We start from the raw sequence: 13,457 nt of genomic DNA on the forward strand, positions 1-13,457 counted from the left end.
CCCTTTCCTTTTCTTCTGTACAGTGTGAGAAACCAGTAGGTGTCTCACCCGCTAATCCCCAGGGATCTCTCTCTTAGGTGGCTAAGGCACACCCATCGCCTTTCGATCCAGACCCTGGGGATGGACCAGTGCGGGAGGATCACCTGGGTGAGGGGTCTTTGGGGAGTGGGACACCTGATGGCAAGACATGGTATCCCCTTCCCTGTAACACCTTTACCCCATCCTACCCGGTAGGGTAGTTTGGATCTTTACCCCCACCCCATTTTCCCTTCACAAGCACTTTCACATGGACAGCCCGCTCAGTGAGGAAAACAGACTCACACCTGAGCATTGTACCTGATATGTCCCACTATTATGGTCAGGCAAGGTCAGGCAATTACTGTAACCACTCACCCCTGACTTCCATTAAACTTCCCCACATGGATAAAAGGCAGAGTACGAGAGCACACTGTGAGTGAGGCAAAGCACACAAACGAATAATGTTTTCTGGATGGCAACTGAACGAGGGGAGAAAGATGACATACCTAAAAGGGTGCGCAAGGAGGGAGATAGCCTTGACCGTTCCGGCCCAAAACCGTGGCTTTTCTAAATCCTTTAGATTAAAGAGCATAAGGCCAGGAAACCAGACTGAAGAATCCTGCATTGTGTGTCGGAGATACCCGACCCCCTGCTACATGGCTAATCGAGTTGGGGAGGAGCAGCAGCCGCCGTGGTACCGTCTTTGGCTCCAAGAACAAAGCAGCGCCAAAGAGATTAACACAGCCGGTGAGTTGAGGAGACCGATGCAAGACCACACTCTGTTGAATTCAAGGATGCAAGCAGCAACATTGTATGAAGAGCGCAAGTACGAAGATTGGTAACGCGTGTGATGAAAGACGCAACGAAAGCTTAATTGCTGATGGATGTCTGAACTCTGAAACACTTGTGTATGAGCGCGATACAAATAAAATATCAATATCAACTTGAAGGGAGAAAGATACAATACCAGTAACAGAATGGTCCAGCACCGCGAGTGTGCTCAACCGAAGGTCTCTGTGAGGTATCCAGCCAAGAAGCGGCAGAAAAGAAATTAAAAGTATGAGCATGAGGAATGAAGTTAATCGAAGTGGTCCTGCGACGGTTTAAGCAAAACCCTTTGCACAATTGAAAGTCTTCGATTCTTGAAACAAAGATGTTCAAGCCCGAACGAGGGAGACCCATTGTGAACATTGTGTTTAAGGGGTCCGAGCCTGAACGAGGGAGACCAATTGTGAATGTGAAATAAGGAGCCAGAGCCCAAACAAGGCAGACCAATTGTGAAAATTATGTTTAAGGGGTCCAAGCCCTAACGAGGGAGGCCAATTGTGAATGTGAAAATCCTGACAAGAAAGGAACTTTGGGTCTTGTTTTGTTACATCAGGCCCTCTAAAATAAGATACCTTTTATTTGGAAAGAGACCCTGGCATAGAAGGCCCTGATACCTATGCTTTGCACTATATCCTCATGTCAGAGAAGCCAGGGGGTGTGTGAAGCTCGAGCGTGCCGCCTTGTCCCGTGCTGAAAGCGTAGGGAAGGGAAGCCAACTGCTCAACTATCCAGACATATCATTTCTTGAACACTTTTCTTTTTGCTACATTGTTGTTGTTAGGCAGAAACCTGTGCAGTTCCCTTGGGGACCACTGCAAAAGATTTAAGACTACAGGTGTTGGCAGTAAACCCACTTGGTAGCAGTCTGTACCACCCCGATTTACCTGGTAGCTGTGGCTGAGCAGTCAGACTTCCCTCAAGAAGAGTTAGGCAGTATGCAAAGTATACACAATAGGCACTCAGATACAATAGCACAAGCAAATACTGACCAGAGCTTTGGTATCAAGGTATATAATTATTTATTTTAAAACACGCTTATTGAAACACTCCAGCACTATTATGGTAAATCACTCTAAACACAGTTACTATTATTATATATACATCCCTATTTCCTTATCAGACAAGTCTTAGTTAACACCACTTATTTCCAGACAGAGGTGAGCACTTAACTATAGATGGCACTCCAATAAGTTAACGAAAAAGGGAGGGAAAAAGGCAGAATGTAGGAAAATACACCACACTAATACTTAGGAACTCTTAAGCAAGGCAAGAAAGTCCAAAGTTACTTGTGAGCCAAAGTCCATAGGCCGGGCCCACTCTTGGAGAGAGCAGGGCACAAATGCACCCAAGATCACACAATGACAACAGGCTTAAAAAGTCTTGTAGGGAGTTCAGAAAGGTTTTCAGTTAGGCTTAGACAAGTTTAGCCAGGGTGTCCCAGACTAACCCGGGGTCGAAAGCCAGGGGCTAAATCTACCCCGTACAGTCGGTTGCAAGGGAAGCCAGGCGGAACACGGTACCTTATGTGGAAAGGATCCTCCAGCGGGGGCAGTTGTTCCTGGCAGCGGGTGCAAGTCGCGGCGTCGTCCAGAGGAAGAGAAGATCTCGACGTGGAGGAAAGATGAAGGTCATTGCACTGCCAGGGCAGAAACCAGCCGCAGAGTTTTCCGGTTAATGGTACTACCCGTGGATTTGCGGTAGTAGTAAAACGTGGTATCCCGGTTGTCGGGGTGCATGGCACAGGCAAGGCGGCCACGAGATGCTCCAGGAAGCGAAAAAGGAAGCAAACTGGTTATCCCCACCAGTCGAAGGAAGAAGACTCTCCGTCTGGAGATCTCCTCTCTCGTTGGGAAAAGTGGTGAGACGGTTCAGCAGGGCCCCACCGGTTGTGTCGTCGTAGCAGGTCGGCTCAGCTTCTCCCTCGTCATATTCTTAGGTCCTGTGGCGACTTCTGAAGTTCCAGTCCCCAAAGCCCTGCTTTTATGCAGAAAACCCCCATTCACTCAGCCTAGCTGTCACTCAAACATGCTAAGTGGTGAGCCAGCCGGCTCACCACTTGAGCCAATCAGGACGGAGTGCGACTTGAGTTGCCTAGGCAACTCAGTCCAGGGTGCCTAAATCCCCCTCCACCCCTCCTAAGTACCCCAGACAGAGTGGCACCACTTTGGAGGGCTTCTGTGGAGAAGCCCGCCAAAAAGTGGAACAAAGGGCTCACTTGGGTTGGAGTCACAGAAGCGAACACAAATGCCATTTTAGAACCGAGTTCTGGCAAAAAATACCAACCGGAGAATTAATATTAAATAAATAAACCGGCGGTATGTTCGAGGCTATAGGAATTAAATCATTAAAGTTGGTAGCCTCGAACAATGGGAAATCCCATAGGGATATATTTGCGGTCGAATATAAAAAGTAGTATCCACTGCCACCAGCCAAAACTCGGATCAGGGGGAACGGAAACGTGCCCCCTCGACTAACAGACCCCGGGGCAATCTAATTGCCGCGGCCAGTACGTCCACAATATGATGGTTTGTACTGGTGCTGTTCAGTTTTTGAGACTAGTAAAGTCAATGGTGACTTTACATGCCCTGGGAGACAGTAGTCAGTCCCAGGGTATGGAGTCTATACTGGGGGTCACAATGACACCGCTGTGTTACTGCACTGAGGGTGCTGTGTAACACATATTACAAAAACACATGAAGCCCTATGGAGTAAAAGACCCCATAGCCCATTAAACACATCTAGAGTCAAAAGAGACATACTCAAACATGTCTAAGAGTGAGGGTAAAAGAGTCTCACTCTTGGCAGGGGAAAAAAAAGAAACCCCAAAAATCCAGCAAAGCTGCTGGGGGACTCACTAGGTTAGGAAATTCAGCCTAAACAGAGAATTCTCCCTAACACTCGCCCCCCCCCCCAGACTAAGGGAGAGGAGGATTTAATCCACTCCTGGATGAACCTCATACCTCTAGTCGATTACATACATCCTAGAGAGTCCATCAGCATTTTGATGGTGACACCCTGACCTGTGCTCAATGGTGAAATCAAACCCTTGAAGGCAGATTGACCATCTCAATAGTTTTGGATTTTCCCCTTTCATTTGCATCAGCCATCTCAAGGGTTGGTGGTCAGTCTGAATGACAAAAGTAGAACCATACAAGTATGGCCTAAACTTCTTCAGTGTCCACACAATAGCAAAGCATTCTCTTTCGATTGTTGCCCACCTTGTCTCAGGATCCTTCAGTTTACGGCTGATGAAGCAAATGGGGTGCTCCCTACCCTTCTCATCCAGTTGGCTAAGGACTGCACCTATACCTACATTGGAAGCATCAGTTTGTACAATGAAAGTTTGGTGGTAGTCAGGAGCTCTTAGTACTGGTGCTTGGCACAGAGCTTTCTTCAGGCTTTCAAATGCCTGATTGCACTCCTCATTCCATTTTACCTTTTTAGGGAATTTTGGAGTGGAGATTACATTCAATGGAGAGGCTATGGTCCCATAGTTCTCTATGAAATTCCTGTAACACCCAGTGAGGCCTAGGAAGGCTCTCACTTGGGTTTGAGTAGTAGGTGTTGTCCAATTCTGCACAGCTTCAACCTTGCTGAGCAGAGGCCTTATTTCTCCACCTCCTACCTCATGCCCAAGGTAGACCACTTTACTCTGTCCAATTTGGCATTTACTTGCCTTTATGGTCAGATGGGCCTGCTCAAGAGCCTGCAACACATGTCCCAGGTGGTTCACATGTTCTTCCCAGGAGTGGTTGAAGACTGCAATGTCATCCAAGTATGCCATGCAGAAGTCCTCCATCCCAGCTAGGACTTGGTTTACCATCCTTTGAAATGTAGCAGGTGCATTTTTCAGTCCAAAAGGCATAACCTTGAATTGGTATAAGCCAACTGGGGTAGAAAATGCAGTTTTCTCCTTGGCATGGTCTGTCAGGGCTATTTGCCAATAGCCTGACGTAAGGTCAAATGTGCTGAGGTACTTGGCTGCGCCAAGCCTATCCACCAACTCATCTGTCCTTGGCAAAGGTTGGGCATCAGTCTTGGTGACTGCATTAAGAGCTCTATAGTCCACACAGAATCTCTACTCTTTGGATCCTGCCTTTGGTACTAACACAACTGGGCTAGACCATGGACTAGTAGAGGGCTCTATTACCCTGAGATCAAGCATCTTCTTGAGCTCACCTTTGATGTGGGTTCTGACATGTTCTGACATTCGGTACCCTCTGCTTTTGACTGGCAGACAGTCACCAGTGAGAATATCATGCTGGCCCCAAGGGGCAAGCCTGGTGAAAGTGAGAACAAGGAGGCAAACTGATTTAAAATAGATTTGCACTCCTCTTGTTGCTCAGGTGTCAGATCTGAAGAGAGATTAACTCCTTCAACCTTTTCGTCCAAAGGTAAGCCTCTAAGGAGGTCAGGTAGAGCTTCACTCTCCTCCTCCTCTTCCGATGAAGCTAGAAGCAAGGCTCCTACTTCAGGTCTAGAGACATAGGCTTTGAGGCGGTTGATGTGGAAGACTCTGGGAGCTTCCCTGGGTTTGCCCAGATCCACCAGATAGTTGACCTCTCCAAGTTTTCCCACAATCTTGAAGGGTCCCATCCATTTGTCCTGTAAGGCCCTCTGCCTTGTTGGGAGCATAACGAGAACTAGCTGGTCTTGAGTGAACTCAACCATGTTAGCCTTTTGGTCATGCCAGTGTTTGACCAATGCTTGTCCAGTTTTCAAGTTATCACTTGCTTCTGCCATCATTTGTGACATTCTCCTGCGGAGACCTATCACATAGTCAGTCACTCTGACTGGATTGGGGGAAGGAGCACTCTCCAACCCTTCCTTGATCAGGGCCAATGGGCCTCTGACCGGATGGCCATAAAGAAGCTCAAAGGGAGAATAACCTACTCCCTCCTGAGGGACTTCTCTATAAGCAAAGAGAAGGCATGGCAGTAGAAGGTCCCACTTTTGTTTAAGGGGTTCCTCTAAAGCACCTATCATGCTCTTCATGGTTCTGTTAAACCTTTCTACCAACCCATTTGTCTGAGGGTGGTATGCTGTTGAGAACTTGTAAGTAACTCCGTAGGTTTTCTACATGGCTTTCATGTAGTGGGACATAAAATTTGACCCCCTGTCAGAGATTACTTCCTTAGGAAACCCCACCCTGGTAAAAATACCAAGGAGGGCCTTAGCCACAGCCGGAGCTGTAACAGTCCTCATAGGAATTGCCTCAGGGTACCTAGTAGCATGGTCTACTACAACAAGGATAAACCTGTTGCCTGAGGAGGTTGGGGCATCAAGGGGACCAACAATGTCAATCCCTACCCTCTCAAATGGGACTCCCACAACTGGGAAAGGCACTAAAGGTGCCACATTCTTGGAACCAACGTTACCAGAAGTCTGGCAGGTATGGCAGCTCTTACAGTACTTATCTACTTCAACCCCCATCTTTGGCCAATAAAAGTAGAGAAAGAGCCTTTCCTTGGTCTTCTTGAAACTCAAGTAACCAGCCAAAGGTATCTCATGGGCGAGTTGTAAGAACTGTTGTCTGTTTTCTTGAGGTACTACAAGGCGCTTGTAGTCTCCAGGTTCAGATTCAGTTGGTTCACTGTAAAAGAGGCCATCTTCCCAGTGTAACCTGTACTTCCCAGGTTCTTGCCCATCAGCCTGAGAAGTTGCCTGTTGGCAGAGACCTTCCAGAGTTGGACATTCTCTTTGGCCCTTACGGAAAGCTGATCTGCTGAGTCCACCTTCTGCCAGTAAAGACTGCAGCTCAGGATGGTCAGCTGGATCTAAATCTCCAATAAGGTCTTGGCCTCCTACTAGCTCTTCTTCAGAGTCTAGTTCAACCACACAGGGTTCAACCACCCTCTCAGCCTCAGCTGGAGGGGGAGTTACTGGTGTAACCTTGGACAACCTAGGGGAAGTCCTTGTTGGAAGCACTGGAGTGCTTGCTGCTGGCTTTTTCCTTGGAGTTTTGGGTTGCCCCTTGGCTCCTGATCTGGTTGAGACTGCAGTAGTTTGCTCCAGTGGAGGAGGAGTGATATCTTTCTTCATCATCTCCTGAGAAGAACCATTCAAGGTTTTCTCCCTTGCAGGTTTAGTGAGCTCCTGTAACCTTTTACTAGGAGGTCTGGGGGTATGTGAAACAACTCCAAGAGCTTTCAGGTCATTACCCAACAAAATCCTTCCTGGCACCTCGCATTGTACACTGACAGGTATCTTCACAGTCATATCATTGCACTGGATGAGAACTGGTAACTGGGGACACATCTGCACAGGCCCTCCAGCTAACTCGGTGAGGCATTTGGGTGCCTTAGCAACATCCTCTGCCTTGAAAAACGATTCATCCACCACAGTTATGCTGGCCCCAGTGGCCCTAATGGCAGGAGTCTCCTGACCTTTCACCTGGACACTGTCCTTATAATACTCTTTAGTATTATCTGGGATTGAATTATATACATCTAAATTCTGTTGTTCCCACAACCCCAGAGAGACTAAAGAAACACTGGCTGAGACTCCCATGGGTTCATCAGCCAGCAGTATAAAGTTTCCACTTGCCATTGGGACTTCCTCTTCTTGAGCGAAGGCTAAGGAGGCAAGCTGGATCCCTGAAGGTTTACCCTTTCATCTGGGATCTCCTTTCACATGGTCAGTGGCCTTACAAACATAACAAGAGCCAAAGGCTCTCTGGAATGGAGGCCTGTTCTGACCTCCTTCTGGTCTGGGACCAGAAGGTACACTAGCCTGATTCGGTTTTACTTGTGGCTTACCCTTATGGTTTTGTTTGGGGCCCTCTTTGGAATTTGCAGTATTGGTATTCTTTTTGGAGTCCTTTTTAGGCTGTCTCCCCTCATCCTTTTTTCTGAGTTACCCTAGAATCCTTGTGAGTGGCCCGGTTGACAACCCACAAGTCAGCAGCCTTAGCTAGTTTTCTGGAATCTAATTCCTTTGAATCAGCCAAGAGTTGTCTGAGCTCAGGAGAGCAGGCATCATAAATTGATTCCAACATAAACAAATTTCTCATACCTTCATAAGTGTTCACTTTGTAACCCTTAATCCATCCCTCCAAGTTTTTCAACCCTTCACTCACCCAGGTAGCCCAAGGGGTACCATCATGCTTTTTGAGGGTTCTAAACCTCTTTGGTCTTCCCAAATCTAGCTATCAAAGCTAATTTCACACATTCATAGTCCTTCTTATCCTCCTCCCCCATTTCCATTACCACATCAGTTGCGACAGGGGGAAGCCTAGAGAACAACCAGGTGAGTAAGTCATTTCCTGTGATGTTCTGGAGCCCATGATTATATTCAAACAGAGACAACCAATCCAACACATCCAACTTAGGCTCATACATACCAATCAATTCCTTAGGCATCCGGGGGCTTTTAGGACTGGAACTTCTAGAGGAGTTAGAGAGAGAAGCATTGTCTACAGATAATTTCTTCATTTCTAGCTCATGCTTCAGCTCCATTTTCCTTAGCCTGAGTTCTTGATTCAGTTCTTGGTGTCTTTGATCAGCCTGAGTATTCAGTCTCTTGAATTTTAATTCAAGTTTCATTTTCTCTAGCTCCAGATATTGAGGACTAAGTGTGGGACCTGGTAAAGGTCCAGTAGGTACAGCTGGCAGAGCAGAAAGAGGCCTAGGGGGGACAGTCACAGCAGCCTCACCCTCCTCTTCTGACTCTTCCTCAAGATTATCAACATTTTGATCAACATCAATCTCTATACTGTTATCTACTGTTTCTGGCATGGTAGGTTCCGCTGAACCATCATCCAGGTTTTGGTTAGCTAACAATCTTTCTATCAATTCCATTTTCTTGCCTTAGTCAGGAGATTCTTATGCTTACAGAGAACTCTTAAACAATCAGCAGTTTTTGTAGCAAGGGACTCTTGACTATAATTTTCCATAGTTGACATGTTAGAAATATTACCTTTTCAGTGCTAAGCTTTGTGGTTAGTTGCACTAAGGTCTCTTAAAGCACTCTAAAATGTATACTCAATACAAATCCCACCGCTGTACACCAGTGTTAGGCAGAAACCTGTGCAGTTCCCTTGGGGACCACTGCAAAAGATTTAAGACTAGAGGTGTTGGCAGTAAACCCACTTGGTAGAAGTCTGTACCACCCCGATTTACCTGGTAGCTGTGGCTGAGCAGTGAGACTTCCCTCAAGAAGAGTTAGGCAGTATGCAAAGTATACACAATAGGCACTCAGATACAATAGCACAAGCAACACTGACCAGAGCTTTGGTATCAAGGTATATAATTATTTATTTAAAAACACACTTATTGAAACACTCCAGCACTAGTATGGTAAATCACTCTAAATACAGTTACTATTATTATATATACATCCCTATTTCCTTATCAGACAAGTCTTAGTTAACACCACTTATTTCCAGACAGAGGTGAGCGCTTAACTATAGATGGCACTCCAATAAGTTAACGAAAAAGGGAGGGAAAAAGGCAGAATGTAGGAAAATACACCACACTAATACTTAGGAACTCTTAAGCAAGGCAGGAAAGTCCAAAGTTATTTGTGAGCCAAAGTCCATAGGCCGGGCCCACTTTTGGAGAGAGCAGGGCACAAATGCACCCAAGATCCGCAGAGTTTTCTGGTTAAAGGTACTACCCTTGGATTTGCGGTAGTGGTAAAACGTGGTATCCCGGGTTGCTGGGGTGCTTGGCACAGGCAAGGCGGCCACGAGATGCTCCAGGAAGCGAAAAAGGAAGCAGACTGGTTATCCCCACCAGTCGAAGGAAGAAGACTCTCCAGGCTGGAGATCTCCTCTGTTGTTGGGAAAAGTGGTGAGACGGTTCAGCAGGGCTCCACCGGTTGTGTCGTCGTAGCAGGCCGGCTCAGCTTCTCCCTCGTCGGATTCTTAGGTCCTGTGGCGACTTCTGAAGTTCCAGTCCCCAAAGCCCTGCTTTTATGCAGAAAACCCCCATTCACTCAGCCTAGCTGTCACTCAAGCATGCTAAGTGGTGAGCCGGCAGGCTCACCACTTGGGCCAATCAGGACGGAGTGCGACTTGAGTTGCCTAGGCAACTCAGTCCAGGGTGCCTAAATCCCCCTCCACCCTTCCTAAATGCCCCAGACAGAGTGGCACCACTTTGGAGGGCTTCTGTGGAGAAGCCCGCCAAAAAGTGGAACAAAGGGCTCACTTGGGTTGAAGTCAGAGAAGCGAACACAAACGCCATTTTAGAACCGAGTTCTGGCAAAAAATACCAACTGGAGAATGAATATTAAATAAATAAACCAGCAGTATGTTCGAGGCTATAGGAATTAAATCATTAAAGTTGGTAGCCTCGAACAATGGGAAATCCCATAGGGATATATTCGCGGTCGAATATAAAAAATAGTATCCACTGCCACCAGCCAAAACTCGTTCAGGGGGGACGGAGACGTGCCCCCTCGACTAACAGACCCCGGGGCAATCGAATTTCCCCGGCCAGTACGTCCACAATATGATGGTTTGTACTGTTGCTGTTCAGTTTGTGAGACTAGTAAAGTCAATGGTGACTTTACATGCCCTGGGAGACCGTAGTCAGTCCCATGGTATGGAGTCTATACTGGGGGGTCACTATGACAGCCCTGTGTTACTGCACTGAGGGTGCTGTGTAACACATATTACAAAAAAACATGAAGCCCTATGGAGTAAATGACCCCATAGCCCATTAAACCCATCTAGAGTCAAAAGAGACATACTCAAATCATGTCCAAGAGTGAGGGTAAAAGAGTCTCACTCTTGGCAGGAGAAAAAAAATAAACCCCAAAAATCCAGCAAAGCTGCTGGGGCACTCACTAGGTTATGAAATTCAGCCTAAACAGAGAATTCTCCCTAACAGTTGTCCCACACCATTTGTATTTAGAAGTAAGGATTGGCAATAGGTTTATTAGTATAGGCCCTCGTATTTTGGCGAAGTCTCCACTAAGACTGCGTTGTTATTATTTGATGGTCTAAGCTTGCTCCCATCCTTAGATTTAGGTTTAGATAGGCGTTAACCAACCCATTGAAGTTCAATAAACACCCTTGAACTGTGATCACTTGTATCTGTCTTCACTGTTTGATACCATGCCTTCCTTACAACAGTTAATACATCTACATAGTAGATGTGGATGTATGTCTAAGAGTCGCACTAGGCATGAACAAAAGAGTACACATTGCCTCAACTAGACGTCAACACAAGTGGCTCTCTACCGATAATAAAATACGGCTAAAAATGGCCTCCTTGACCCATAAAGCTTTAAACAATGATGCCCATAGTTACTTAACAGACAAACTGATGAGAAGAACATCCAGTAGGCCAACAAGAGTTAGTAATACCAACTGCTTGTGGTACCGAGATTTAGACTAACCAGGATCGGTGGTAACAGTTTTCCTGTGAAGGTTGTCAAACTCTGGAACACCTTGCCCCACGAGTTGAGAGTAGACCAACCTTATCCACACTTTAGAAAGAGATATATCACCTATCTCAACCTGACCGAAGGCTAGTTAGATTGTCACACCTGCCTACACCATGCTGATGTTGCCCATCATTGTAAATAATAGTTGGAACTGAACTGTATAATTGAATTGCATATAATCTGAACATTTATACCTATATTTTGCCTGTAAGCAATTTTACCTGTACATTTATTTTGTTATATTGTGAACTATTTTGAAACTTTGTAAGCCTTGCAACTTCTTATTGGTGCGTCCTGTTATGCGCATTAGAAATAAAATAAACAAACAAACAAACAAACAAACAAACAAACAAACATAGTATGGGGCTATTTTGGAGGTGGAGGAAAGAAAAGGTAGATTTTTGGGGTGAAAATATACCTGATTTACAGCTGATGATATCTCTTCACAATACTGCTGAGGTAAATATACATACCTCTCAACCCTAAATTGGGTGGATAGTTATTCTGGTGGTATTTGGCAAATACCACCAATTTACCATTACTAACCAATTCATAACTGGGCCGTCAGTCAATTATCCCCTAACTTCATCTATTTGCTTGTTGATGAATCGTGGACTTACTAACTTGCTCTTTTATCCTATTTTTACAGATATGTCTGTAGGATACTTTTTTATTCTGCCCACTAAAGGTGTCAATGAGTAATTTTGAGAATTATTGTACTTTTCCTTTGGGTTCTTCATGGCCGTCAAGTGTTTTCTGTTTTTATTTTGGCTATGGTTTCTTTGATGACATCTAGTTCACCTTCAGCAATCTGATTTTAGTTTTGCAACTCATCTCCCAAGTATTGTGTTATATCCCAAGTGGAACAAATGAAAAAGGACATCTTCTGTGTTTTTCTCCTGTTAGGTCGAAGAATGTGCAATAAGCCTGTGGAACTGGGGAGTGACAAAAATAATGGGATCGTTTATCAGCAACGAAGATAGAGCAAAATGTAAGTAATGATACAGAACTTGACATCAAAATCATGCTGAATACTTCAGTCTCCTTTATGCAATGCAAAATTGGCAAAATAGGACATTATATAGCTGACAGATGAGACATTTATAGTTAATCATTTGAAAGAACAAGTTACTTACCCCTGGTAACGTTCTTTTGACTGGATGTTCCTCCCACGTATTCCTTATCTTTGATATTTCCAATACCCAGTTTAGCTGCTTTGTAAAAAAAAATGTCAGCAGGCAGCGCTGTGCATCGATGCCTGTGGACTCGATGTCCCTCGGAGGCCTCTGTCTCAATGTCAACGTCACCAAAGGTATTTATAGAACGTGCAGAGGCTTTTGGCTTCAGTTCTGTTTTTAAAAATGAAGGATTTATCCCATACCTGACAATAACTCCTCCTGAGAGAGCGCAGACTGAAATCGCAAAGGAAGTAGGTGTAGGTTGGGAGGGGCGATAAGGAATATGGGGGAGGAACATCCAGGGGTTAGTAACTTGTTCTTCGAATGGATTTTGTCCTCCCATGTAATCCTTATCTTTGATAGACTCCCAAAGCAGTTTCTAGTATTTCCGGAGGGAGTCAGAATTTGTATGACAATTTAGTAGTTTTCACTGGTCTGTGTGCACAGAATGCAACACTGCTTCACCAAATAGACTTTCCCGGCCTGAAGAAGAGTGTAAACTGTAATGTTTGGTGAAAGTATGTACAGATGACCATGTGGCAGCCGCACAAATGACTTTTATAGGCACTCCCCTCTGTAATGCAGAGGAAGTCGCCATGCCCCTGGTCGAATGCGCCGAAGGCCTTCTAGAGGGTCTTTTCCCGCCAGTCTGTAGCATTAAGATATTGCCAGTATTATCCATCTGTATAATGTCTGTTTGGTGATAGCTATACCCAATTTGTGGCCAGAGTAGCCAACAAACAATTGGTCATCCTGTTGTATCTTTGCCATTCTGGTGATATAGAAGCTTGGTGCACATTTAGGGTCAAGCCTGTAAAGCCTCTCCTCTTCCTTCCCAGGGTGCGGAGGAAGGTAAAATGAAGGTAATGTTATTTTCTGAGGCAGATGGAATTCAGAAACAATTTTGGGTAAAAAGGTGGGTTTTACCTTAAGGACCACCTTGTCCTTATACAAAACAGTGTAAAGAGACTTGCAGGATAAAGCCTAAAGCTCACTCACCCTTCATGCAGATGTAATGGCTATTAATAAGATGGTGTGCAG

At 45.4% G+C, this 13,457-nt stretch overlaps 1 protein-coding gene across 1 annotated transcript in view; it reads left to right on the forward strand.

Annotated features, from left to right (window-relative positions):
* TEX11 (testis expressed 11) overlaps nt 1–13,457 on the forward strand; it is a 3,096,519-nt gene that overhangs the window by 566,502 nt on the left and 2,516,560 nt on the right. The window contains exon 4 of the mRNA XM_069612434.1: nt 12,145–12,229. Within this exon, the coding sequence (XP_069468535.1) occupies nt 12,145–12,229 (85 nt within the window). The remainder of the gene's footprint in view (nt 1–12,144; nt 12,230–13,457) is intronic.

This window comes from Ambystoma mexicanum, chromosome 5p (assembly GCF_040938575.1).
Source record: "Ambystoma mexicanum isolate Mex_15411 chromosome 5p, UKY_AmexF1_1, whole genome shotgun sequence".
In the NCBI taxonomy this organism is placed as follows: Eukaryota; Metazoa; Chordata; class Amphibia; order Caudata; family Ambystomatidae; genus Ambystoma; species Ambystoma mexicanum.